Raw genomic sequence first — 26,111 nt, forward strand, 5'->3', positions numbered from 1 at the left:
CCATGGGTGGCTTTGCCAGTAGAGGAGAGCAGGCTTCTGCGGCTCCGCTCCCTATATGCTATGGGCATATGTCTACACATTTAACTGTTTTGAGACCAGTTAGGGTTGCTGAAGGTCCTGACTTTCCTGGAGACCTTCATGTCTTATCTGAGGTGAGGAAGAAGCACTGCAAGCTACTGCATCTCCAGCTGGACCCCAACCATTTGGGGGACCCAAAACCAACCTTCTGCCTCCGCCCTTACCCTACAGCTGGCAAGGATGAAGGGATGGGGACAGAGCCGGGGGAAGAGATGGAGAAGGGAAGAGTGCTCGGGGTGTGCAAACCCATCGTGAGCCGGGCAGGGGCCTGGCAGCGGCAGGCAGAGGTCACCAGCCAGCTGTGACCACCAGCTTCTGAGCAGCTCCTCAGCAAATTGCTGTGGTCTTCAGTGGAAGCAGAGAGGGAAGTGAGACCTCTGATCTCTGCACCCTTAGCTTTCAGCTTCGCCTCGAATGGCCAGGATGAACTCTTTCTGTACACCTGATTATGTGTCTTTGCACGTGATGCCCGGTTTCACACTCAAAAGATAAAGCAAGAAGTATCTGACCTAACCTGTCCATTCTGTGCATACATTTTGCACCACCTCTGCCCCTCACCTCAAATCAAGGAAAACTGGGCTGAATTGCCTTAAATCGAATATAATCACTGCTTCCCTGCTCCCAGACTATTTACTGTGGGCAAGGAGCAGAACTGGCAGACCCTGGTGAACTGAACAAAAACCATTAAAGATTTGTTCCAATTGTGGCAGACCTCAGCCTCCTGGTATCCTGTCGGCCCCTAGATGCGATTCTTAGAAGCCCAAATCTGCTGCTCAGTCTAATAGATCCCCTTTTTTTTAGATTTAACTCAGAGGAGCCAAGACCTTGTTTCAGGAAAGGTCAAGGCAATAAACCCCAGGTTGTTTATGCACATAAACAGCCCTGGGACGTAACACGCTTTTCTTACTCTGAGCCTTTTCTGATGCAGCCAGAACGGGCAATTAAAATCAAACACCTGCAAAAATACGGCAACACTTGCAGCGAAGCCCACACCACTGTATCCGCTAGCCTCATCCTGCAATAAAAACTCCATTCCTGCTCAGATGCAGCCAAAAGAAAAAATCCAGTTGAGCAAAACTCACCCAAAAAGCAGGACTGGAAGAGGTGGTGTCATGCCTGCTCGAGCAGAGAGCTTGACCAGCAGCACCGTGAGGAAATACCCGTTGCATGGGCACGTCCCATCCCCTTTCCATGCAGGGCTGGGACTCGCATTTTCCTTGGGCTATTCCCTATCACCTGGTTCAAAACCATCCATATTCATCTGGATGAACTGGGGTAGACAGGACTGAACCATGCCTGGAGAGTTTCTCTCCACTTTCCCAGGGCTGACTATCTAGTGGGAAAAATCTTCTCTGCTTTTGGGCTCTTTCTGAAGGCATCACCACCTCCAGACAGCCAGGGAAATGTCAAGCAGCCCATCTGCTGAGTTAACACCCCTGCAGACTGAAATATTAGTTTCTGGGATCGGTCAAGAAAACTCAGGGATTTAAAGAAAAGACCTGACGTCTCTGCCCTTCCTCCTCCTCGCCTCTCCTGCTGCGTGCTTGTGGCAGGGACGCCAGGGATGCCACGAGCCCCTCTTCTGCCTGCCCGTGCACAGGCATCACAAACTACAGCCTCCCATCCCAAAAGAAGGTGAAAAGGGGAGTCTGATTGCCTAAATGGGAACTTGGCCAGGGACTAGTGAGGGGAAAAAAACCTCACATGGCATCCAAACCAAACTGGAAGCACATGCACTGCCTGGCCGCTCCATAGATGGGGGGCACGAGCAGCACCCTGCCCGCTGGCTGGCAGCGGGGGGTCCCCGGGGGGGTACCCCGTGTGCTAGATGCGAGAAACCTCTTTGCACCCACATCATCTCTTAGATTGGTGATGCTGGGTATGGCCCAGGGGAATAAAATTTGGTTCAGCTTAGAAGAGGAGAACAAGTGAGGCTGATCCTTCAGTCGGGAGCGAAACAGAAAAACAGGGAAATCCCCAAGGACCACATGGAGGCAGATGGGGGAGGCAAAACTCCTCCTGTTTGGGAAAGGATGCTCCTGTCTTTGGCTTGCCTTGTTTACAAACCAGTGGATTTCAAAGCCCCAAAGCATGGCATTGCTCTACCTGCAGGTTGGCAGCACACAGCTCTAAGAGCTGTATCATTTTAAAATCCATCCTGGGGACAACTGCGGGGTCTACTCAAAAAGTCCTGAAGTTTAGGAGTTCTCGGGAACAGAGATAATCCTACCAACACAGCAAGTATCCAAAATAGGTCTAGGGGACAAGTTCTCAGAAATTTGACTTTCACACCATTCGAGGTCTTCAATCCAGAAAGAGCCATGAAGATGCCCCTTGCAGAGAGCTGAGATGTGGGCCAGCATGACCCCGCAATGGCTGATCAGCCTGGGAAAAACAAATGCCTGGGTGACTCCGGAGAGAAAGGCTTGTCCACACCCAGATGCGGTTCACCTTGTCAAACTCTCACAGCAAGAGTTTTACCTCCATCGCTTCATTAAATGGTGCCTGGTTTGGGGGCTCGTCCTTACACCTCGTTTGCAAAGTGGGTGGTGGAAGTGGGGAGATAATCTCGGCTTCTGGGAGCAAGGACAGGGACACTTGCAGTCGCCTCCTCGATTTGATAAAACGCTGCTGATTCGCATTTGTACCCGCCAGCGCTCGGTGCGTCCGTACAAGCACTTCTCATCTCTCAACAGTCTTGAAAAATCCCACTGGCATTTCCTCCCTATCATTGTCAGCGTGGGGAAGAGAGAGAAATGAAAACACATAGCTCCACTTCTTCTTCCGTTTTACTTTAGAATGTTTCGCAGGTTAGGATCGACCGCAGCAAATGTTTGATTTAAACTTTTATCGCAGAGAGCTGCCTCTGCCAGGTTGGAGGCACTAAGCCCCTCCTGCCCGTGGCACTCTGTGCTGCAGGAAGAGGAGGCACAGCGTGCATGAGCAGGCGTGATGGGAAGGTCAAGTTTAAGAGACCTCCTCCTCCAGAGCTATTTTGGGTAGTATTTGGACATATTTGGAGGCCTGCTATTCTGGTAGGATCATCAGCGCTCCCGAGACCTCCTAAACTTCAGGACTTTTGGACTGGTCTCCACAGTTGTCCCAGGGATGGGTTTTTAAATAATGAGAGCCGTTCCTGCCCCGCCGCACAGCTGGTGCAATGCATTTTAAACACTGTCCAGGGAGGAAGGGTTGCTTTCTCCTGCGGCTGCTGAGCACCTGGGTCCATACTCGGGCGGGCAGAGCCCCGGCTGCTGCGGCGTGTCGTCCTCCAAGCGACCGTCCTGCTCCGTCCCGCTTCCCGACGCTCCCGGCCTGGAGCAACGCGCTGCAGCGACTCCTGCAAATCTGGATTTTAATTGGAAAGAGACGTAACAGAGGGGAAAAAAAGGTGGTGGTGGTGGTGGGATTTAAAGCGCAGCTGGGCGGGTTAGGCTGCAAGGGAATTAGGGAATTACTGCTGCTGTAGCAGCTTGAAATTTGCCAGTGCAGAGATGAAACTTTTAAGATGCTCTTGGCAAGCATGGGGAAAAGGCAGCCTGTCAAGCCAATGCCACCTGCTGGAGACAGCCCTCAGAGACCGAGATTCACGGCACCGGTTAAACCCGTGTTTCTTAGTCGTCTTGCACCCAAAATCCCTCTTCTGAAGCTTGAAAACCTGAGCCCATGTCTGGGGGGGCAGAGACCTCGGACGCCCGTAGGTGCAGCCCCTCTGCTATGGCAAGGAATGTTTCCTTTCCCTCGGGTTCCCGGTCTCCTTTTCCCCATTTGCCTTCTCTGACAGCTAATTATCATTCCAGAGGTAATTGCTGGAGGAGCAATTGGGATCCATAAACCGCTAATGCTGGGGGATTTTTTCTGAAGAATCAAAAGACCGGAGAAGTCCTATATATTATTGTTGTTGTTACTGGTATGATTAGCACTGCTGTAATAGCAGCCAAAATCGCCAAATTAGGTTGCGGAAACCATTATTGCAGACACGAAGACAAGGTTATCGTCCCTGAAGCTGTTCCAGTCTAAGAGGTTTTTAATTGGGAGGAAATAATATGTTCACAAGCTCTAATGAGAGAGTTACGGAATAAACCCAGACCTAAGGAGAGGGAAGGAGGAGGGAGGTGAAGCCTCAGTGCAGAGACCCCCATGAAGGGACGATTTGGGGAGCAGCCGCTGCCGGGGCGGTGGATCTGGGGGGGGGCTCAGCACTTCTGCATGCATGTACATGTCGGTTATCTAATAAGCCATTTCTTAAGCTCCAGTGATACTGCTACTTATATCATAAATTCAATGATCTTCCCTTTACTGGTCATTAATCTGCTTCGTTTCCTGACAATTTTATACGCTTTTGATAAACTGTTTGTCTAAACACTTGGAAGAAACAATGTCAAAAGCTGTACCTTAGGCGTTTGCCCAACTAATGAAGAAAATCCATCACGAGGAGAGTTTATCTATTGCTTTGCTGCATGTAAATAAAACATCAGGCTAATTTACTTCCATTAATCTCAAAGGCCGTCGCTACAATGATAGTCCTATGTTGGAGTGGATTTTTTTTTTCCTTTTCCACATAAATATTTAAGCAAGTACTGAAAGCATAAATAAATTGCTTTCTAAAAGCCAGATTATTTTTATATCCAGCGATTTAACAATAAATTTGGATTTACTTGCTAGCTCTTGCCTTTCAGGCAGCAGCCGGCCCATGCTTCACCCGCGGGGGCGTGAGGCTGCTTGGGCAGTTTGTGCCGAGCATCTTGCGGGGTCTCCGAGTGCCACCCCAGAGTGCCACCCCACTGGTGTCATCCCCAGGGAGTGGGTGGCTTCAGTGGGTGCTCGGGGTGTTCCGCGAGGTCTGTACGGGGCTGCTGCAAAGGCTGTTTGGTGTCCTGTGGCCGCAACGGGCAGCTCAAGAAGTGGCCCTTAAATGCAGCAAAAAGGCATTGAGTTTATGGAGGGTGCGGCCAGCAAAGCAGGGGAGCGGGCTGTTGGGAGGCATTCGGGCGTCAGCAGCTTCGGGGGGTTAAGAACAGGCTGAACAGGAGCCTGTGGGGGGGTCGGGGTGGGCGTCTGCGTGCATGGAGGATGTGCATGCACGTGCGTGCACGCGTGCACGTGTGCGCGTGTCTGGGCGCGTGTGCGGGTGCGTGCATACGTAGGGGTGGGTGGGTGCAAGTGTGGGTGCACGCACGCACGTGGGTGGGGTGGCGTGCATGTGGTCGCACGTGTGTTCAGTTGGTTGGAGCCAATTTGGCCCCTGCCTTCCTTCCTCCCTCCAGCCCTGTTTTCTCCCAGCTGAAGGGCAGTGTGCAGCCACAGGTCTGTTAAACGCAGATCATGCCACTTCAGTCACTGTGAAAAGGAACAGTTTCCTCCCAGTGAAGCCCTGTGAGGGTGCATGCCCATGCTCTCAACCTGTTCCCCAAGTGCTGGCAGCAAGCAGCCCATTCCTGCGGTGCCAAGGCTGGGCATGCGGGTGCCGCAGGGATGCCCTGCTGCAAGCACCCCCAGCGGGAGAGCTGCCTGGCGCCTCAGGGAAAACCTTACGGGCTTTTCCAGCGGCTCTTGGAGTGACAAAGGGAAGAACAAGGCAGAGGACGGCTGCACCTGGGTCTTTTTGGGTGACATGTGGAGTAAGCGGCGCCTCATGCCCGTGGTGCTGGGCCCCCAGGGGCACCCGCACGCAGACGGCTTCGCTTTCCCAATGGTCTTGGCGCCTTGCTGCTGCTCTTCTCCGTCCTGTCACAGCGATGCTAGCAAGAGCATCCTCGGTAGGATGGGGGTTGCGTTTAATTGCCCCCACCGGGAGCCACTTGCACTTCAGCTCTTGCAAGCCCAGGGAAGGTGCCTTAACTTGTTTCTCCGCTGTTTTTGCCCTTGCTTAGCCGCTGCTGCCTTGTTAAAGCCAAAGCAGTCCTGCCCCAGCTCTGCAGCCAGCTTGCACCATGTCCTTTTTCTGTTACTCCACCCCAACAGGATCCGTGATGATGCCCAGTGAAATTTGGTTGAAACAGGATCGCTCCTGAGATGAGAAGTTTGTCAAGCATGGCCCCAAGTGAATTTTTATAACTACATTATAAACCCATAAAAATAAGTTTATCATATGAAATATGACACATTCATAGCTGGAGCAAACCAAACCCGACGCTATGTGGTAAAGGCTGAAATGGCCAGAGCAGTCCGTGGGATTTCTCTGAACGGCCATGACCACAGTTCTGGGCCTGTGCGCTTTGCTGGCTACACAGACAAGCCCATGGAAAAAATGCCTAATTAGAGGAGCCTAATGATCGGTCTCAGCGAGATCATGCCTTTTGCTTTTCTCGTTTATCCATACATGGCTCTTTGTTAAATCAAGAGCGATTTTTATTCACATGCATAACTGTTCCCACATGTGTTTAGCCAGCAAACTCACATTACAACTAAGAAAATGCAAAAAAAAAACTCGAAAAACCCCCACTACCCTGTGCAATGTTAAGGTCAAGCAGATGCAACCGGAGGCCAGAGATGCAACCAGAGGCAAGGCAAAAGCTGCTGTTCCAGTGCAGCAAAGTCAACAGCTTTGGCCACCACCCAGTGCCCCACCTTCCTCTTCCTTCTCCTTGAGAACTTGGCTTACATGGGATGAAAACCTCTCTTTTAATGAAATTTCTCATTTTAATGAGAAAAACAAGACTATAACTGATGCCACACATCCTAACTAATACTCTTGTTACCACGTAGCTTTTCACAGCATATTTTCTGGATTTAATTATGTTACATTTAGTCTCCTTTATTCATATAAGGCTGTGCTTGGGCACGGCTTTTCACAGGACCCAGGATGAGTTATTTTGTTCTCCTCCACGCTTACAGGCGAAGCTCACCTCCCAGTAATGAATCCCCATGATTTGGGCTTTAGCGGGGCTTCCCGACAGTCATCTGCCCCATGGCATGGCAAACAGGGTGATACCTCATGGGGTGGAGAAGTGCTGGGGAAAAGGCTTTCCCCGGCTAACTGGAGGGCAGGACTCCAGGAAGATGCTGCCAGCACTCTGGATGCTGATGTGCCCGTGATGGTGAGTGCCGACACTTTCTGAGAGCACTCGTGCTTGTTGATTCATGTCACCCAAGCCTCACTTCATCTTCTCTTAAGCAAGAGGAAAAAAGAAAAAAAGGTAATTGCTTGTGCTTATCAGCATGGGTGTTAAAGAATCCCCTTGCAGGCTCTATAACTGACAAGTCACTGAGATGCCTGGAGCAGGGAAGGCGTGAATGCCCACCCTTTCTGCCTCTCCCACTGCCTGGGTGGCCGTGTTCTTCAAAGCTGGGGCGATGGGACAGCAGCACAGCTCGGGCGCCCGTGTTGGTCTCACTGAGACTTTCCAAAAGCACGAGAGACTTGGGGTGCCTCAAGCATGGAGGCTCCACCTGTAACACTGGAGAAATAGAGGGTTGCTCCCTGATGCCCCTTTAAAAAGCCTTCTCATGGTGGCAAACCACTAGCCCACGGGCCAGGAGCCAGCTGCTCCTGCCAAGCAAACACTGACTGCATGCCTCAGCGGGGAAACATGCCGTGGAGAGCGAGAGGCTCTGACAGAGCCCATCCCTGTATCTTTTTTCCTCCTCTTCATTTTGTTTTTGAATTTTCTCTTGGCCCTAATACTTGAGGACTTGCCCGGCTGGGATGCTGCTGTGCCCCATCATAGCGGGCTGCTGGGCAAGAGCCTAAGGAGCGGGATGGGCTCTGCTGGAGGTTCCAGCATGCTCAGAAAGCATTTTGCACTCGATTGCCTTCTGCTGAAATAGCTTAGCATTTTTGTTAAAAGATTTTTCTGCAAACCTTGGAAAGAAGTTCGTGCAGCCGTGCCTAAGAGAGCAGGCAGGAACGCTTTTCACAAGCTCGGGGTAGGTTTGAGTTTTAATCCCCTGACAGCGAAGGGAAAGAGTGGGTGAGAGATTGCAACCTTCAAATCCCACATTCGAAACGCACCCTGGCAGCAGCCCAGCCCTGCCGAGGCACGGCACAGGGCACGCGGGGACGATGGCACCACGGGCTCCGTGATGGCAGCTGCTGCCAGGCGCTGCCTGCGGGTCCAGGGTCCTGCCTGGCCACGGCTTCGGGCAGTGGTTTACACCCGCTCCCAGGGACGCATCACCTCCTCCATGGGGGTAAGATGGAAATCGGCTCAGGCGACTTGTCCCTGCTTAATCCATTTAGAAAGCTCCCCTCTGCCTTCCCCCATGCTGCTCCAGCCTCTCCGCTGTAATGTTTTGGAAACAGTGAAGGCATCATCAAAAAGCCCAGTGCAAGCCATGAAAAGGCTGCCAGTGACTTCCCCAGCCTTGAGCAGTGCCTCTCACCGCTTCTTTAACCCTTACCAGGGTCCCTGTAGGCTGTTCAGTAGCCCAAGCCTCCAGTTTTCAAAGCTGCTGAGGGAGTGGGGGGTGAAGGCACCCAAAATTCCCCAAAATCCTCATGGATGTGCCCCCTTTGAAAATCCACGCTGAGGTCATTGCTTGGTAAATGTTGCTTAACGCCTTTCTCAAGCAGTTGTGGGTTGTTTCAGGAGACGTCTCCTACTTCTCTTTCCTACTCCCTGCGATCCCGTCTCCTTTTCCAGGGCATTCTACAAGGGGGGGACACCTTTCGGAGAGGTAAGCACCCGCACGCAGTCTCACATTGCCCACGTCGAGGGCGTGAGGTACATCCATCGCTGCCGGGATTTGCAAGGCAGGCGTGCTGTGCCGGCCAGAGGCCGGTTCAGCGGGGTGAGTCCCCAAACACCGTCAGGTTGCGCTCCTGGATGTACCGCAGCAGGACACGTGCCCTCCTGTCGATGGTCCGAAGCAGGGGTCTCAGCCCCTCGGCACCGCCCTGACTCTCCCAGAGCTCCCGGTCCACACGCAGCGACTCCAGCAGCAGGCTCTGCAACCTGCCCGACCGCAGCGTGGCCACCGCCGCCGCCGGGAAGCTGCGGAGGAGAGAGGGAGGGAAGGGGTGACCCAGGGAAGGCTGAGCAGGGAGGAGGGCAGCAGCAGGGCACCCAAGCAAAGGCCACCCCGGTGCTTCGAGAAGAAATGCATGTCCACCCAGATGAGCACGGGATGAGGAGCCTCCTGCTTCAAACTCTGCCCACGGTGAGCGTGCGGGACAGCTCCATCAAAAACAGATCCAAACGAGCTCCAAATCAAGGGGCCGATAGCGTGCCAAATGCCTGATGGGCAACGACGCCAGAAATGCCTAAATACCTGATTATTCGTTATTTTTGTGCAGCTGCCAATTAAAGAGGGGAAAATGGGCTTTGGAGACTGCCATCAGCCACCCAGAGCAGGATGAAGAGCCAGTTTCAGGGAGGGGGCACATGTGATGGGCTTGGGAGCCCACCCGCCTGCCCCATCCTGGGTGGGAGATGGCCCCACTTCACAGGGGTGCCCGACCGGGGAGGCCAGGGAAGGCACAAAGGTGTGCGCATAGGGCTGGTGTCCATCCCACGCGTGCAAGCTCAGCGTGGGACGTCCCTGGGATGTGCTCCCGGGAGGGTGCACATCGCCCTTCCTACCTGTCTATGCCTTGCAGGAGCCTGAAGTTGAGCTTCTCCTCGGGGTGCTGTGGCCTGCCCGCGTTGTCGATGAACACCAGGCGGGACGGCGCACTCCTCCGGACCTGCCAGCGGGACGGGAAGAAGTTCCCTTACTGCTGGGAGTCACTGGTTTGGGTGTTTAGGCTGCTTTTTAACACATTGAATAATCCTGAGAGCATCTGGGGGCCATCAGCTGCCAAAGCCCAGGTCCCTCCATGCCGAGGCACACCTCCCACCGTGGACCCCGCATCACCATGGGACCTATGCCCCCCTTGCTGCAACAGCAGCCCTGCAAGTGCCTCCCAGGCTCCTTCGCCTTAGCCCCAGAGCAGCCCCTGGGGAGCGGGGGGACGTACCAGGATGTGGACCAGGACCAGCTCCGCCGGGTTTCGGCACTTCTCGTGGAGCATCTCCTCCACGCAGGGCTCAGAGGGATCGGGCTGAAACCCACAGCAGTAGCGGTCCAGGCGGTCGTGAACCTGCAGGAGACATTTGGGGACCTCAGCGGGGACGGGTGCCTGGGGCGGGGAGGTCCAACTGTAAACTTTTTTTGCTTGGAGGAAAATAAAAAGTTTCTAAGGATCTCCAGTAGACATGAAATGGAAAAGCTGCGTACACTGGTGAGTGAGAGAGAGGCAGGGAAGCATTCAAAAGCTGAGCTGACTTGCAAAAGTGTTTGGCTTGGAGAAGAGACCGACAAAGGTGACGGTGACAGGCTTTCTGGCTGGAGTTCAGACACCTGCATCTGGTACATTGCTACTCCGTATTTGCACAGAGCAAACGGGTCATGCTTCCAGCTGAAACCAAGGGAAGACGTACATGGCAACGAATGTGAAAAAAAAACCCAAAGCACCCAAGGAAACCTAGGTGCTGAAACCAAGGGAAGACGTACATGGCAACGAATGTAAAAAAAAATCCCAAAGCACCCAAGGAAACCTAGGTTTTGAAACCTCAAAAAGAGATTTTTTTTTTCCTCAGGCTGAGTCTTGGTGCACTGGATGATGGTTTCATCTGGCTCCCAGCTCATATACACCCTTTCATCCACCCTAGCAGGAACCTCAGCAGCTCTCAATGGAAAAAAGATGAATGGAAAAGGATCTGCAAGGGAAAAGGAGATCTGTGCGTTATACAGAGCACACCTGACATTTAATTTAGGCCATGGTGACTTGTTTTAACTACATTTGTGTTTAATTATTTGCAGGCACTGTTAAGGCTCTGTGCTGTTGAGGCTGCCAAGCTCTCTGCTTCCCACCCCAAATGCCTGCAGAAACCCCGGTGCTGCTTGGCAGCTTCCAGTGTTTCACTCACACCTCGGAGAGACGAGGGACTTTTTAAAAGAAATAAATCTCTGTCAGACCCGGCTTCAATAACCCTGCCCTGGTATTCACGAAGCTTCCTCAGCTTTGTCAGAAGAAGCCAGCGCATCCTCTGCGGTGGCCTGTAGGGCAGACAGGACCTCGCTGGCTCTCGACAGCCCTCCCCATGGCTGCGTGCTGCCACGGCCATGCAGAGGGGCTGCCTCACCGCCTCCAGCTCCCGGGGCCTGTTTACAACATTACAGCAAAAAAACCCCCCATATATATATATATCTCCTTTAAATATATATAAATATATATAAAATAAATCTATTTTCCAGTTGGAGCACAAAGGCGTCCAACTTGCTTGCTCAGGGTTGCTGGTGCTGACCTGGGAGCCAGGGCTTGGGGTGCAGAGAAGCTCCTGGAGCTGCTGGGAGGGCTGGAGCAAGTCTCCGGTGAGCCCAGGGAGATCTGCAGGTGATAACCAGATGGAAACCAAGTGACCCACAGTGGCTGTCTATGCCCCTCATCCTGATAATTAGCAAAACTTACCAATTACAGGCTGTGCTTTGAGAGAGAGTTCAGCCTGAACCCAAACACTAATCAAGCACTGGAGAAGATGCTGCAGGAAACACAAAGTTTGATTTCCATGGCCATTATATTCATAACCCTTTGAGAAGCAAGATTAGTCCCACACCAGAGTCCCTTAACAAATCCTTCTGTTTCCTGAGGTTTAATCACAGAATCACAGAGTTGCACAGGTTGGAAAAGACCTTTAAGATCATCGAGTCCAACCGTAAACCCAACACTACCAAGACCACCACTACACCAGGTCCATAAGCTCCTCATCCAAACGTCTTTTAAATACCTCCAGGGATGGAGACTCAACCACTTCCCCGGGCAGCCTGGTCCAATGCTTGACCACCCTTGCAGTGAAGTAAAATTTCCTAATATCCAGATAAGCACTGAGTCAGCATGACATGGGTCAATAATGAAGCACTTGGGTCAGCATTTCTCCATCGGGAGACCCACTGGTTAAAAGTGCTAGAGCATCTTTTGAAACAAAATGTCTTAAAATGAAAGAAAACATCACATTTCCTGCACGCATCCCCTTGGTCTATCTACTGGAAAGCTCAGCACACCAGTTTCTCTCACCTGCTACGTTGTTTTCCAGGCTGCACAAAAGGTGAAGACAGCCTGAGATGACTTACAGAGACATTAAATGCGCTCAGGCCTCCATTCACCTGCCCACGAGCGCCTGTGAAACCGAGGTGGATCGGCGCTGGACCTGTGGAGGTGCGAGGTGGAGGCTGGACCTGGTGCCCAAGTGGAGCCACGGCAGATGGACCAGCCAGTTGTGGCGATGCAAAGAGCACCACTGACACGTTGATTAACCCTCCCTCCCCCTGGCCCTCCCCGGGTCGTTTATATTAATTTCTCCTCCCCAAAGCCTAAATGGCTCTAATGAACAAGACGCTAGATCTGCTGGAACACAAACGCGTGAGCCACACCTTCTCCCATCCAAGCTCAAACCCTCTGAGAAGCTCCCCTTCAGTCCCTCTTTGGTCCCACACGAAGCTCAACCGCCCCAGAGCATCCCCTTGGGTCCGACGGGGCTTTCCAGCCGTGACTCAGCCTGGGAAGGCTTCCCCCCAGGAAAGCTTCCTTGCTCTCCCCCTCTCTGGGAAGCGGGTGCTGCAGGGCAGGGACACGGCTGCAGGGCTTCAGAACTGATGTATTTTTGGCCCTTTTAAAAGAGCAGGACAAAGCCATCAGCAGCTGCCCCCTTTCCACCAGGCTCGGCGTTTTGCCCCCAGTAAAGCTTTGCGCTGAGAAGGGTGTTCCCTTATGGCAAACACCGAGAGAAATCAATATAGAAGCAGCCCAATTTTAAAGCTAAGCGAAGAAAACAGCCAAGATTTCAATGTCAACGTACAGCAGGGTGCAAAGCTCACAGCCTCTCCTTCCCCGGCAAGGGCTGTGAGAGGCCAAAGCCATTTCTGAAGGATGCTATTTCACTTCTAGAACGTCCTGCTGACTTGGTGCCTCTTTACGTGACTTTTCCACATGGAAGGGTCCCATTGGAGTTAGTGAGGAAAACCTGTGGATTGCCCTTGGATTTATCATTGCACTGCTTCATCCCTCTGAGGGAAAGTCTCCAAAACTAGATACTTTGTCCTGGAGACTCAGCCTTTCCATTGCACTCAATGGCATTTTGGCCTGGGGAAGGGAAAAGGGTTGGTTTATCTTCTCATTTCTCTGGCTATTTCAGCTAAAATATTTCCAAGCCCAGCCAGGACTGCTCCGCCTCTGCCAGCCATAGTCTGAGGCTGTAAAGATTAATGGTCAAGCTTTGCCAAAAAAAAAAAAGAGAGAGTAATGAGAACACATATTTTAATAGTCTTTTTTTTTCTTTCTTCCTTTCTTTCTTTTTTTATTTTAATACTTGCCCTTTCAGGCAGTTTCTCCTTGCCTGATAATCAAAGCTCCAGCCCTGAGGTGCCTAAACAGACATTTTTTTCCATAGAAAACACTTTTGCCTCCTCACAGCTGCCCTCTAAGAAATGATAACTCTCTGGGACGCTGTCGTAATCCCTCGTAGCAGCAGGGTATGATTTTCCAGACAGAAGATTAAGCACTATTAATCCTGAGGAGGAGGAGGAGGAGGAGGAAAGCAGTGCCGTACGAAGGGGCAGGGCTCCTGATTTTCAGCGCCAGCAGCGCATCCCTGGAGCTGGATCCGATGAGGCTGATGCAGACCATGCTGCTTGTCCCTAGGGTTGCCCCGTCCCGAGGCGCTGCCAGCATCCGCACCGAGTGGAGCCAACGCAGCCACGCAGGGAGGAAGCTCGGCCACGTGAGAGCGGACTCGCTGCATCCAAAACCTGCCTGCATTTCCCTGCAAGTCCCAAGCACGGACCGTGCTCGGGCCAAACCTCTTCTGCACAAAAGTCCTCTGCTCCCCGTTAGCTAACGAGTGAAAAACATCCCAAGAAACCGCAGCCCATGCGACCTTGCAGAAGAGAAGGAGACCAGGCTCAGACAAGGCAGGTGCCGGTGCAGGGGGACGCGGGTGGCACAGCCAGTGGGACAGGTGGTCTCCATCACCCCAGCCCTACCTGCAGGAGAAAGTCGAAGAGGGCCAGGCGACTCCACTCGCTGCGCGGGATGCTAGAGCAGGGAGCATCCCCGGCCACCAGCGTCGGTCCACGGGGCTGCAGCATCTCCTGGTACTGCAGCCACCCCAGGGCGCAGGAGTTCTGGTCGTTGTTGGCGTCCTCCAGGTGCCGGAGGTCGGGCGCCCACCAGATGATGGGTCGCAGGGAGCCGTCGGTGTAGCTGTAGGGCAGGAGGTGGCTGGTGAAGCGCCGGGCCACGGCGGGCAGGCTGCGGTTCAGCCCCAGCACCCTGTCCAGGTGGAAGGCCAGCACCTCGTAGAGGTCCCCGGGGCGCTTGATGAGCCCACAGCGCCCGTCCTGGCAGTCCCCCTCCGGGCCGGCTGGCGAGGCGTCCCCCTCGGCATCCCCCACGGCCCGCAGCCCCACTCGCAGGACTTGCCCGTGGGCCGGGATGCGGGTTTTGGAGACCACCCGCCCACCGGCCAGCAGCTGCATCTTCTGGAGGTCATCGTCAGAGAGCCACAGGGGAGCATCCCCCGCCGGCCCCCGCCGCCGCCTCCTGCCCCGGCCGGGGGGCTGGTCCCACCGCAGGCGAGCCGGGGGCACGGGGGGCCTCTCGCTGCGGGCTCGTCCCCTGGATAGGGGGGTGGCCACCGCCTGCCGGGGGCCGGGGGGGGACGATGCTGGTGGCAGGTGGGGGGAGCAGTCCAGCGATGGGGGCAGGCGGGCAAGGGCCAGCAGGGCCAGGGCCAGCAGCACCCCGAGGGCCGCCGGGGCGGGGGGCTTCAGCCCTGTCCTCCGCCACGGTCGCTGGGCCTGTGGGGAGAGAAAGGGAGAGCATTACCGGGGGTCCCCATGGGGTGCTATGGCCGGGGGATCCCCCAGACCTGTGTGCCCCAGGCAGAGCTCTCAATAAGCTTAAAGGGGTTTGCTTCGGAGGAGCAGCCCCTCTGTCCGCCTGCTCCCTGGGAAAGGCGTTCCCCAAGCGGTCGCTGCCTCCGCGGCACTGTGGCAGGAGAGGTACGGCTGGCGGCATGATTTGTGCCAGAAATTAGCTGCAGTCCCTTCAGAAGCCGGGCAGAGCAAGGGCTGACCCGCCACAGAGGTTGCCATGTCTGCAGCACTGATGTACAGGATCACCTTATGGGTGATGAATTCTTTATGGTCAAACATTTTGCTTTAAAGATTCAAGAAACAAACAAACAAACAAAAAATAGACCAAACCAGAGCAAATTCCTGGCTGGGTGCAAACACTTTCCGGTTCCTACGAGGTTTTTATCTTCAGACCTTACTCCAGACGCCCTCAGTGGCTCCTACCCGGGTTGGGCACTCAGCCCGTAACCCGGGTCCCCGCGCCCTTGTTCGGAGGACGTCTCAACGCGTGCCGAGACACGGCCTCTGGAGCTCTGCCCATCACTGCGTCCGGCAGAAGCAAGGCAGCTCCAAGTGCCAGCCGGGGGCTGTGGCAGCCTATATTCAAAAAGCATGCAAACTGCTGTATCTGAAACCTAAAATACTCTGATTCCCAGCACCAAGGAACTGCCTTTAGACAGGTACTAAGTTTTGGTGTATATATCTTTAAACACGCAGCTTCCCCCCTCCCCCTTTAGTCATACTTTCTACTCTGAAGGGACTTATAAAAATTATATAGGCTAGAAAGGCAGCTACAAGCAAATACTGTGCAAGTCTCCCCGCGTCGCTAAGCTTCTATCTCCCCTTTGGCTTACAGCAATCCCACGCGTACAGCGCCGGGGCTGCCCTGAGCACAGCACCTTCCCGTTCGGGATGAGGTGAAGGGAAGCGAGGGGCAGGGTTGGGAGACCCCCCCCCAGCCCACCCCATCCCTGGGCCACACTGCACCCGTGCCACATTCACCTGGGCTCGGGCGGGCTCACACGCTGCAGGCTGCTGGAGCGGCAGAAGGCACCTTGGCACTGCTTCTCCGCTTTACAACAGGATTTTCCAAGTGGCTCGAACCCACGTTGGAAGTCAAGGCGACGTTCAAGTGGATGCATTTTTTTGCAATTATTTATTTTGGAAGCACAAGTATATCCATGGCAGACACAGCGGGACAATATATTGCCAAAGAAAGGATAAGAGATTGTTTAGAAGAGGAAAAGCTTGGAAAAAAAAAAAAAAAAGAGCTAAAAAGCTGGGGGGTGAAAGCCAGCAGCCAGAATGACTTCCAGAAGGCAGCTGGGTGAGCAGAAACATTTCCAGCCGTGGGGCTTTTAGGACCACAGGCTCCCGCTGGCTCCCGGGACCCACAACCAGCACGACTCCAGCCCCGAGAGGAGCTGCCCCAGGCCACCCCAGCGCGTGAGCCCCTTCATAAGCTGATCCAGCACTATACCCTAAAATCCATCAGGCTTCGTGCCCTCACTGCAGGGAAGCTGCTTCAGACGGCCCCGTGGTGAGGAGCCACATCTCTCCCAAGGGCCCTACACCAGCCAAGGTGGATGAGAGGAGCTGCAAAGCCACCAACTCGCTGGCAGCAGCAATGGGGGTTTTCCTTCGAGGTCTCCCTCTCAAGGAGTGGGCAGATTTAATGCAGCTTATAAGAGGTAGCGATGGTGCATTTGGAGTGACTCAGCTTTATAGCTCTCGTTTAGTTGTTTCTCTCCTAGAAGTGCAATGTAGGGCAGCAAAATACATCTGCTGGGCCAAATTCTTTGCTCGCAGGCGGCTTACACCAGCCTCTGCTGGGAGCTGGGGCTGTCTGGTGCGGGTCTTTGGGACCTGCCGGGGGACTCCCCATTTTAACTCTCCCTTAAAACCCCAGAGTGAAAAAAGGAGCTATTCCAGGGTGAGACTGTTCAGAAAGTGATGTCCTGTCCTAGATCACGGGCAGGGTTATTCAAGGCCTGGTATTAACTGTTCCAGGCACCATACTGCATAGCTAAATGATTGCCTCAGGCCCCTTTCTGGGCAGGGGATGAGCATGAATACCCCCGAGGGGCAGCAGGACTTCTGGCGAGTGGCTGCTTACGACGGCTCCCCAGCTCCCTCCCGCTTGGGTGGGATAACGATTTGCTGCATGCCCGTAGCCAATGCCAGCTAACACAGGCAGCACCCGAGCTCAGCTACCCAAAACCTTTATGCCCGGGATTTCAAGCAGGTCCTGCAGAGTGCAGATGCACGCTTATTCCCCAGCACCCGCAACCCAGGTCTGGCATCCTAAGCAAGAGTTTAGGGGAGGTGCAATGTCTAAATCACAGTTTAACCATAGTAAAATAAGGCTGTAGCCCAAGAAGGCCAGATCCTGATATCCTGATATTCTTACTTCTTCCAAGTCATCACCGTAAGTGCTTCACAGTCTGTCTCTCCAACCTCAAAGTACGCTGAATTAACTGCAACGACATCTATGGAGTTAATCCTGATGGACAGGTTTAACTGTAAATCTCAGTACTCCCATCTGCATCCAGCCGAGTTCCCTCCCCAGTCTGTGCTTCCCCAGGCACTTGTCCCAGCGCTTCCCCAGTCCCACCCCTCTGGAGAGACACGGCCCACCCCACCCTCGCCAAACCCTCCCGTAACCCTCTTCTTCTACACAGAGGCTTTGCAGGGTCATCTTTTTTGTTACCCCCCTGATAATAACCCTTTGGTCATTTACACCATCCCTGGGTGTGCAAAGAGCCCGGCTGCCAAAAATCCAAGTATCCTGGGGGTGCGGGGGGGTGTCCACACAGGAGCCATTTGGAGAACCTTGGAAACACTGCAGGAAAAATCCTTTTTAATCCACAGCTGGAGAGCAGTGGATGCCAAATGGATGGCAACGATTGCCAGGTTTTTAATGTCAAGTCAGTTTACAGTCCAAGTGGTTAAAGCATCATTACTGTCCAAACCCACTTTGTCTTCTCTGTCAGTGAGCTCAGGTTTGGGCACCGCATGTTAAAGCTTCATTTCTTTCCCACCCCAAGCTTGAAATCCCACGCTGTGAAGCTGGGTGAGGGCCACCGCAGGCTCCCTACCCCTGCCCCCTTCAGGGTTTCCCTGCCACATCAACAATTAAAAAAAAGAAAAAAAAAAGCAAGTACGGTCTCTGTGTTATTTCTGGCAGTTAGTATTGCAAATTTATTAAGAATCTAGATGATAGAACATTGCAGAAATAATACTTTATTTACAAGCCCAGGGTAAATACTTTTCCAAAGAGACTTTCTCTGAGCCCATGCTGTAAAAAAAATGCTGCAGTTTAAGCTATGGCTTCGATTCAGCCTGAAATGCGAACCATACGTACAGCTCTGCTTTGCCAGTCTGACATACCGACAGTACAGCACGTCTTTGCTAGAAATTAGGTTCATTTCCCAGCGGGCAAGCTACAGGCAAACCCCATAAAAAGTCTTAAGAGAGGTACTGCTTGTTCCAGGATGCCAATAAGTAAATAATATATATCCTCGCTCATCAGAGGGACATACAGCACGGCCTGGGCTCCCAGTGGCACGGTGGAGAGCCCGTGCAGCCTGGCCACTCAGGGATAAAACTTTCTAAGCATGGTTGGGAGGGTTTTATCCTTGTGATTGTATTCCCGGGACGCTTGAACCTTGGCAGAATTTGAAGCAGAGAAGCCTGTTTTCAATTTCTTTTCAAAGTGCATCAAATTGGCTTTGTTGAGCTTGAAAGAAAAGAAAAACAAACCCCAAACTTCATTATCCAAGAATGTAAGAAACAGCCCTAAAACTAGAAAGAGGCCATGGAAATATGTGGCCTTTAAGAGTGGGATTGATCCCTGCTTTCCTCTGGCATCCAAAACAGTGCTCCTGCCCCTGCACCGGCATTGCCAGATCCCTCCAGGAGCAAATCCCATCATCCCAAAGAGGTGTCCAAGAGAGCCGGGACGGCTTGGCCACGGCCATGTCCCTCTCGGCTGCCTGCCCGCCCTAGGCTCCCGAGGTCAGAGGATTTTGCTACAGGCCACCAGCGAGCAGGTTAAAACCAGATACGTGCATTTATTTGGATGCACACCGTGCAGCGTATTTTTTGCAGGGATAGTGCAACACACAGAGTTGTACTTTTACCCTCCCGGCACTGTGCTCGCTGCCCGCCCGATGAACCGCAAAACCGCGTGGGCAGCAGGAGACGCAGCCCACCGTGACCAATTTTAACAAAGACTGCTTGAAAAGCAACTGGGAAACCTCCTCTGGCTGCCCACCGCCTCCGGGAACGTCTCCAGAGCCTCGCGCCCAACACGTGGTGCTCGCGGCAGCTCCCAGCACGTCGGGGAGAGAGGCTGAGAGTGGGTACATCCACCAGATCTGGGAGGGCAACAGCCCTTTCCTCTTGGTTTTGACCAGGAGTTTTTTGGCTTGTAAGGGGTCGGCACATGGGCTAAGCTCACTGCTGGGGACCCATAACCGTGCTGAGGACGTGGAAGGAGACAAACCCTCTCCACCCCTGGAGTGACTCTGGGCAAGCCTGAGCAGAAGGAAATCCTTGGCAGCGTCCATCGCCCATCATTCAAGTGCTTAAGTGCCTTCCTATATCATCCTGCTCGGGGAAGACAGATGGCTTGCAGAGTGGGAATTTACTGAAGACAGCTATTAAATTATGACCGTCAGCCTTGAAGGTAGCTGCGGCTCAGAGCAGGGGGCTGGGCTCACCATGCACAGCCGGCCCCGGGGGGACCACTACGTTCCCCCCACACGTGGGTCCCACCACCACCCGCCTGCACCTGCACCGCCGTGGGGCGCGAAGAAAGGACGTCGCTTCCTGCGGCCTCGTGATCCATCAAAGTGGCCGTAATTCCTAGCAGACCTGCACCAGCTGTGTGTCTGGGGTTGTTTCCGATGGAGATGTAGGTTTTTTCCTCCAAAATACCCTTCAAGGCGGGGGAAGACCATGACCCCACTGCATTTCAGCACCCTGTGGACAACAGGAAGCCCACGCTGCTCGGTGCCAGGGCAGGGACGTGGCAGGCAGGTATTCCCTCTTCTCAAGGTGCCCCTGCAGACCCACTTCCACACGTTGCTCTTCATGAGTGGCTTGGGAAGCTCAAGCCAGGCACTGCAGAGGTGGGAAGGGGGACTGTGCTCCCACAGACCATATGCACAGCAAATGCTGGGTGGGCTGAAGCGCAGGAGATGGAAACCTGGTACATCGCCACATGGTGCTGGGTCCTTCCCTGCAGAGTCAGCAAAGTCCTCGTAGCTGGCACACAAGCCTTCCCACCAGCATGTCCAAAACCAAACCAGAAAATTATCAAGTTAAATTGCCCAGGATGAGAGTTTAAAACATGCTGTACTTTGCTAAATTTTGGACAGTCTGTAAAGCTTCTGCCTCAAGGGGATAATTTATAGTCTGACTGCGAGACAAGTGTGCTCTGCACTAGCATAGGACAAGGCTCCAGCAGCCGCATAAAGGGACGGATGGTGATACCGTCCACTCTGAGCACTGACTTTAAAGGGATGGTGCCAACACGCTTCCTTTAACTTCTGAAATAATGTTGCCTTCACAGTTCTTCCCGGTTATTGCTACAACCGTGGGGCAGCAAATTATAAAAACCTTGAAACCCTCGAGCTCCACAGCCTCTCTCTCGTAATAACCTGGCGTGTCTTCAGCTCCAGGCCCTGCATCAGCCCCTTGAGCATCCAGGGTGAGATGTCCTGTTTCTTGCTTGATCCGCCCCACGCACTGTTTCTGTTTTCAGGAGGCCACTCACCCTGGAGGTGCCTCTCTGCCCGGCCACGGGCTGAGCAGTGCCTTCTCACACACCTCATAATCCAAAAGACCATTTCAAACAAAATCTTCAGTCAGTGCTGGAAACTACGCCGCATAACAAGAAAATCCCAGCACTTGTATCTAACAAACAGTGCCATTCCCATTGCACTGACTGGTCCCAGTTGACTTACAGACCAAACAAGTACAGTCAAAACACAGGCTCGTAAAACCCTCGGGAGTAGCCTGCAAGAGCAGCAAGGCTCCCAACATCCCAAATGTCCTGTTCAACATCTTCACGGAGGACCTGGGGCAGGAGATGGAGGATACCATGGAGGAGATGGATGGCCGTCACCTGGGTGGAGGTCACCACGCTATGGGGTGCAGCTGGTGCAGTCAAAGGCAGGGCTGCCACTCGCCGGAGAGGACCGGAATGGACCCAGAGAGGACACACGCCGCCTCCTGCATCTGGGATGGACTAAAGCCCTGCCGGGTACCGGTGGGGCCTTGCTCTTCCTGTGACAACACTGTCCTGACCCCCAAATTGTGTGATTTTCACTGAGAAAAAGGGAAGAGTCATCATTCTCCTCGCTCCCACCGCGTAAATCTTTTGGCTTGCAGGAAGTTAATATTCAGCCTGCGAGGGATGAACAGGGCGCTTTTCATCCCGACGCGGTGTACAGCGCAGCTCAGGACCCCTCCAGTCTAATCCCAGAAGTCAACACAAAGCACCACAAAAATAAACGTTCTCCAGGATGCCATACTTCTTTTGCTTAAAGTAAGCAAACTAAAAGGTTTCAGATGCCTCATCCTTCTCCTACTTAAGTTCAGAGTCAGGGCTTTTACTGCAGACTCTTGCGCTTAGCTGGATCTTCTATTTCTTGGAGACACATCTCCAAAGAGTTGCTGGTTGTCTTTCAGGACGTGTCACCGAGACGCACGGGTCTGCTGCCATTTACATGTGCAAACATCTCCATTACTTTTCACCACTAAAAGCCTTATATTAAGTTATATCAACCTGCACCCTAACCATCCAGGTCGCTGCGGACCTGGAACAGCACCTCATGTTCACAGGAGACAGTGAGGATCTGAGCAGCCCTGAATGTGTGACTGTCCTGCTAGCATCACGGGACAAGGGAGGTCTCCTCATCTTCCCTCCTCTCTGTCCGCTCATTCCTCTAACCCTCACACCTACTTGAGAGCAGCACAACCTAGAAATCCTAGCAGGGACATCAAGGAGGGAGAGCAGCGGTTTTGGGCGGCTGTTGCTCCCTCGCTCCCCCCGCTGCTGTGCAGGATCCCGCCAGGTTTCCTTTTCCCCCTCCCCTCGTCCCAGTTTCCCGGCCAGCCTGTTGCACTCAGCTCCAGAGGTTTTCAGAGCAGCTTTCCCATCTGCCTGCTCAAACGGCAAGAAGGGGGCCCCTTCCTCGGCAAAACAGATGTGGCTTGCCTTTGTGCAACATCTGTGCCTCAAGCCCCCATTCACTTCGCACAGTCTTGCCTTTGTTCGTGGAGGGTTGGGCAGGGGATGCTTTGGAGGAGGGCAGCAGCCCGCGGCCCGCGGGCTGGACTCCTTCCCTTCGAGTCCCACACACAAACTGCCTCGAAATGCCTGGGCTTCTTCTGGTGAAAAACAATACGCTTTGTTCCCCGCGGCATTTGGGAGGCCACAGTCCTGCTCCTCAGCGCCTTGGCTCCAGCCGCAGCAAGTGGCTCACGCTAATGATTCCTGTGGGATTCCCAAACCCGGGGAAGTAAGAGCAGGAACCTGGGAGCCACCACTGATCTGGTTCCTCACAACCCCCCTCGCCCCAAACAGCTTCTCTCGCTGTACCTCTGGGCCGCTCACCAGCTTTGACTTGGTTGACTTGGCGTCCCCGGGGGGGTTGCGCTGCTTCGGCTCCTCTACGCATAGCAGCAGCGAAGAGCAGAAGTGCTAGCGAGCCACATCTTTTTTGTTCTGGGCTGCATTTAATATGGGGAGGAACACGTTAAAACAAAATCAAATTTTATTTCCTTCTCGTTCTTGATGAGTTTACCAATCCTGCTGACAAGTGCCTGAAAAGCTGCTAAAACTCTCTTACACATTTTGGCACTCAGTCCTGTCTTACTTATTTTATTGGAGGTCACGATTTTTCTATAGTTTGGGGAGGGGGGATTTGGATCTACTTATTTTCAGTTTTCATTTCTAACCAGTGGACCAGCACCAGGGAACAGGAGTGCTTGCCCCGTGCCCGGCAGGGGCTTGCAAAACCCGCTTCGGGGTGCTGGCGAGGGGCAGCACCCGATTCCCTTGTCGGCGTTTCGGTGGAGGTTGCCCAGCTCAGCCGGTTGGGTTTCCCTGAGCTGGCTGTCAGGTTTTTTTCCCTTCCTGGAGAGCAGGAAAGCACATTCGTGGGATTCCAAAGGGGAGGGAGGAGGAGGACAGCGGGGCCTTTCAGCCCTGCGGGCTTCCTTCAAAACAGAATTGTTCATACAAGCCTTGGCCTCAGTTGCAGAAAGGTAACCCCGTTTTCCTCCATTTAAGTCATTACCTCTTAAAGAGGAAAAAAGGGGAAGAAAGCTGCTTGCCGCTTGGCTCTCAGTGCCGCCTGTGTCCCGCAGACCCCGTCCTGGGCAAAGCCTGCCGGCAGCCGCCCTCCAGCCCGCTCCTCCTTCTCCCAGTGAACCCCATGGGGCGAGTGAGCAGAGCAAACACCGTACAAGCACTGGTGCGGCCTGGCTCCCAAAAAAGGGGCTTTTCCTTCAGGGCAAGGCAAATAACTGCAGGCGGACTGGAGTTGTTGAGCGTTTGAAACAGAAGGGGTAATTAAGGCATTTGGCGTCTATGCCAGAGGATTAATAAAGTGTAATCAGTCCCTGTTATTTAGACTGCCTCATACTAGGTGAATGACAGAGCAGTTGGAAATTACTCGCTGGCAGATTTTGAAACCAGAAGAAAGAAGATGTTTCTGTAATGCAGTCATCCTCCAGCGCTCACTGCTCCAGCAGGTTGGGCACATACAGCCGCCGCATCGGACAAGCAGCCGGCTGCAAGCACGCGCTCCATACTGACAGCAAAGCTCACAGCTGGGATGTCTCTGGCTTTCTGCAAGTGGTCACCCTCCTGGTGATTTTGAAAGAAGTCAAAAAATCGTCTTGAGTATTTTGCTTAGGGTCTTGCTGCAAATGAAGCAAGAAGATGATCAGCTTAGGGCACAGCCTGAACTTACTCCTTGTGACCGTCACTGCCCTGCCTACAGGTGAGCGGTGCTCAGGATTTCACCCGGATTTCACCTGGATTTCACCCGGATTATGGGTGAAATCAAAGCAATCAATACGGGAGCTCACAAAGGGGAAAGGACTGCAGAAGCAGACCTTCCCTTGCCAAGGCAAAATGGAAATCCTGGCAAAAACTGAATACCCCGCTCTCGCAGGGGAGACCACGCTAGGTACCTGGCACAGGCTATGTACTCTTTGAAAGGCTTCATAGTGAAGGCTTGTACAGGAAAGCATTACTGTGGACAAAAGGTTGGTGTGGGGAGAGCTGCCTTGCTTTTTTCTTTGACGGGAAGGAGTTATCTCCAAGCCCAAAATGGGTGACATGAGCCCCAGTCTTATCTTTTTTTCCTGCTGCTGAAGTTGATTAATGAAGAAACTCAAAACAGCCTATGCAAACCGTAGGACAGAAAGTATAAAGCAGTGCATGTGTCCCCCATACACACACACACTCACACACTCTGGTGAAGGCTGGCATGGCCCCACTGCTCCCAGAGATGCTCTGAGTCATCACCACACTCTCGAGGACATAAAAACATTTCAGCGACACAAGTGACACCGAAGCACCAGTTTCTGGCAGCAGCACCAGGCACCTCCTCGGCTCATCCATCACACACGTTTGCAATCCCTGCCCGACACAAGCTTTGCAAGGGCTGAGGTGGCGGAGCAGAGACGGAGCCCCCCGCCCCGGTGCGAACCCCCCCGGCAGGACGGCGGTAACGGGGAGCGGTGGGGGCCCTCTCCCAGGTCAGCTCACTCGTGCTTGCTCAGATGGGTCTGGAAACCGGTTGCCAAGGGATGTCCCAAAATTGAGAGCTAAAACTAGACGACATGAAAAACCACCCACCCTACGGTTTGGAACATGCTGCGGATGCGGGAAAATCTGCTAATGCCAGGGAAACACAACATTTCTCGGGGGGGAAAGTTTTCCCTTGCCAAACTGGCCGTTTTTGTGACTTTTTGATGAAAGTGCTGTGCTTCGTGGGGACCAAACAGAAAGCACGGAGGGGCTCTTCTTACTCTCCAAGTCTATCTGCACTTTGCTGCCTTCGCCCACACTCTTCGCCTGCCTGAGGTGATGCCACCTGGGCTCTTACAAAAGGTGTTTTTTAGCTAAGGAAGCGTAATTGCCTCCCTGGCCGACAGCAGTGCCTTTAGCTAGAGCAGCCCCAGTGCTCCTTACAATCTGTTTTGCCCACCCCTAGTGCTATTAAGGACAGGCATGTGCCAAGCGGGTCCATGCCTTGCTTGCCTCGCCATGCCCCGACCCTCCGAGGGGTCCCGCTCGACTTGGCCCCACAACGGAGACAGCCGGGACACGGCCTCGCACCTCGTCCCATGGGGTTGGTGTCCCAGTGTCACTTCCCGCCACCAGCTCAGCAAGGAAGCCCCTAAATCCTACCATGTCTCGCAGCACCGGCCGACACGCTCCTCCTCGTGTGCTTCACCGCCTGCGGCGAGGCGGCACGCGGTCACCTCCTGAGCTGGGCACCGGCCGCCCGCGGCAGTTCCGTACAACGCCGGGAACCCGCACAAAGTACAAAAATTTTAAAAATAGCAATAATAATAATAATAAAAAAATCCTCCAGGAACTAATCAGCCCGCTTCCTCTCCCCAAGCTGTTAACCACGGCCGGGGGCTGTCACCCAGGGGTGCTCCTCCAGGCTCTCTGCAATCCCTGCCGCCTGACTCCGCACTGCCAGGGGCTGCCGGGTCCCTGTCACGACATGCCGGTTCCCCCCCGGGGGGGAGGACACCCTTCAAACTTCAGCTGCGAGTTTTCAAACTCTGCCTCATCCCAGACCCACCTCCCTGTGGGGAGGGGAGCGGAGAGGCTGGGAAGGGGGGGAACAGGCATTTGAAGAGTCTCTTTTTCACAATAAAAGCCCTTCTTGCTGCTTTTTTTCTTTTTTTTTTTTTTTAATACCAAGGGCTGATTTGAGCCAGGAGGCACAGGTAAAGGAGGCTGAAGACACACGTGCTCCTGCCAAGCCCAGCTGCTCCCAGTGACCCCAGTGCCAGACGAGCAGAGGGACAGGCAGAGCCCCAGGGACCACGTCAGCCACGGGGCCGGGAACACAAACCACAGGTCTGCTCCCACATGCCTGAGAAAATGCCTTTTGCAGGTTTTTATTAACATCGCTTTGCCTTTCAGTAACAGC

At 53.6% G+C, this 26,111-nt stretch overlaps 1 protein-coding gene across 1 annotated transcript; it reads right to left on the minus strand.

The window, feature by feature from the left end:
• Positions 1 to 6,189: 6,189 nt before the first annotated feature.
• GASK1A (golgi associated kinase 1A) lies at positions 6,190 to 25,752 on the minus strand. Its single transcript, XM_075493231.1, has 5 exons — positions 25,352 to 25,752; positions 14,041 to 14,856; positions 9,980 to 10,102; positions 9,603 to 9,706; positions 6,190 to 9,014 (listed from the first exon to the last, which is right to left on the minus strand). Exons 1-5 carry the CDS (start codon positions 25,352 to 25,354, stop codon positions 8,804 to 8,806), a joined length of 1,257 nt encoding a protein of 418 aa, XP_075349346.1. The 5' UTR covers positions 25,355 to 25,752; the 3' UTR covers positions 6,190 to 8,803.
• Between the last annotated feature and the right edge of the window lie 359 nt (positions 25,753 to 26,111).

This window comes from Mycteria americana, chromosome 2 (assembly GCF_035582795.1).
Source record: "Mycteria americana isolate JAX WOST 10 ecotype Jacksonville Zoo and Gardens chromosome 2, USCA_MyAme_1.0, whole genome shotgun sequence".
NCBI lineage: Eukaryota > Metazoa > Chordata > Aves > Ciconiiformes > Ciconiidae > Mycteria > Mycteria americana.

Coding starts and splice junctions, on each gene's coding strand:
- GASK1A (XM_075493231.1), bottom strand. Junction 9,707..9,979: donor TGGTCCTGGTCCACATCCTG/GTACGTCCCCCC, acceptor TCCCGCTGGCAG/GTCCGGAGGAGTGCGCCGTC. Junction 9,015..9,602: donor CTCCTGCAAGGCATAGACAG/GTAGGAAGGGCG, acceptor TCTCCTCCGCAG/CTTCCCGGCGGCGGCGGTGG.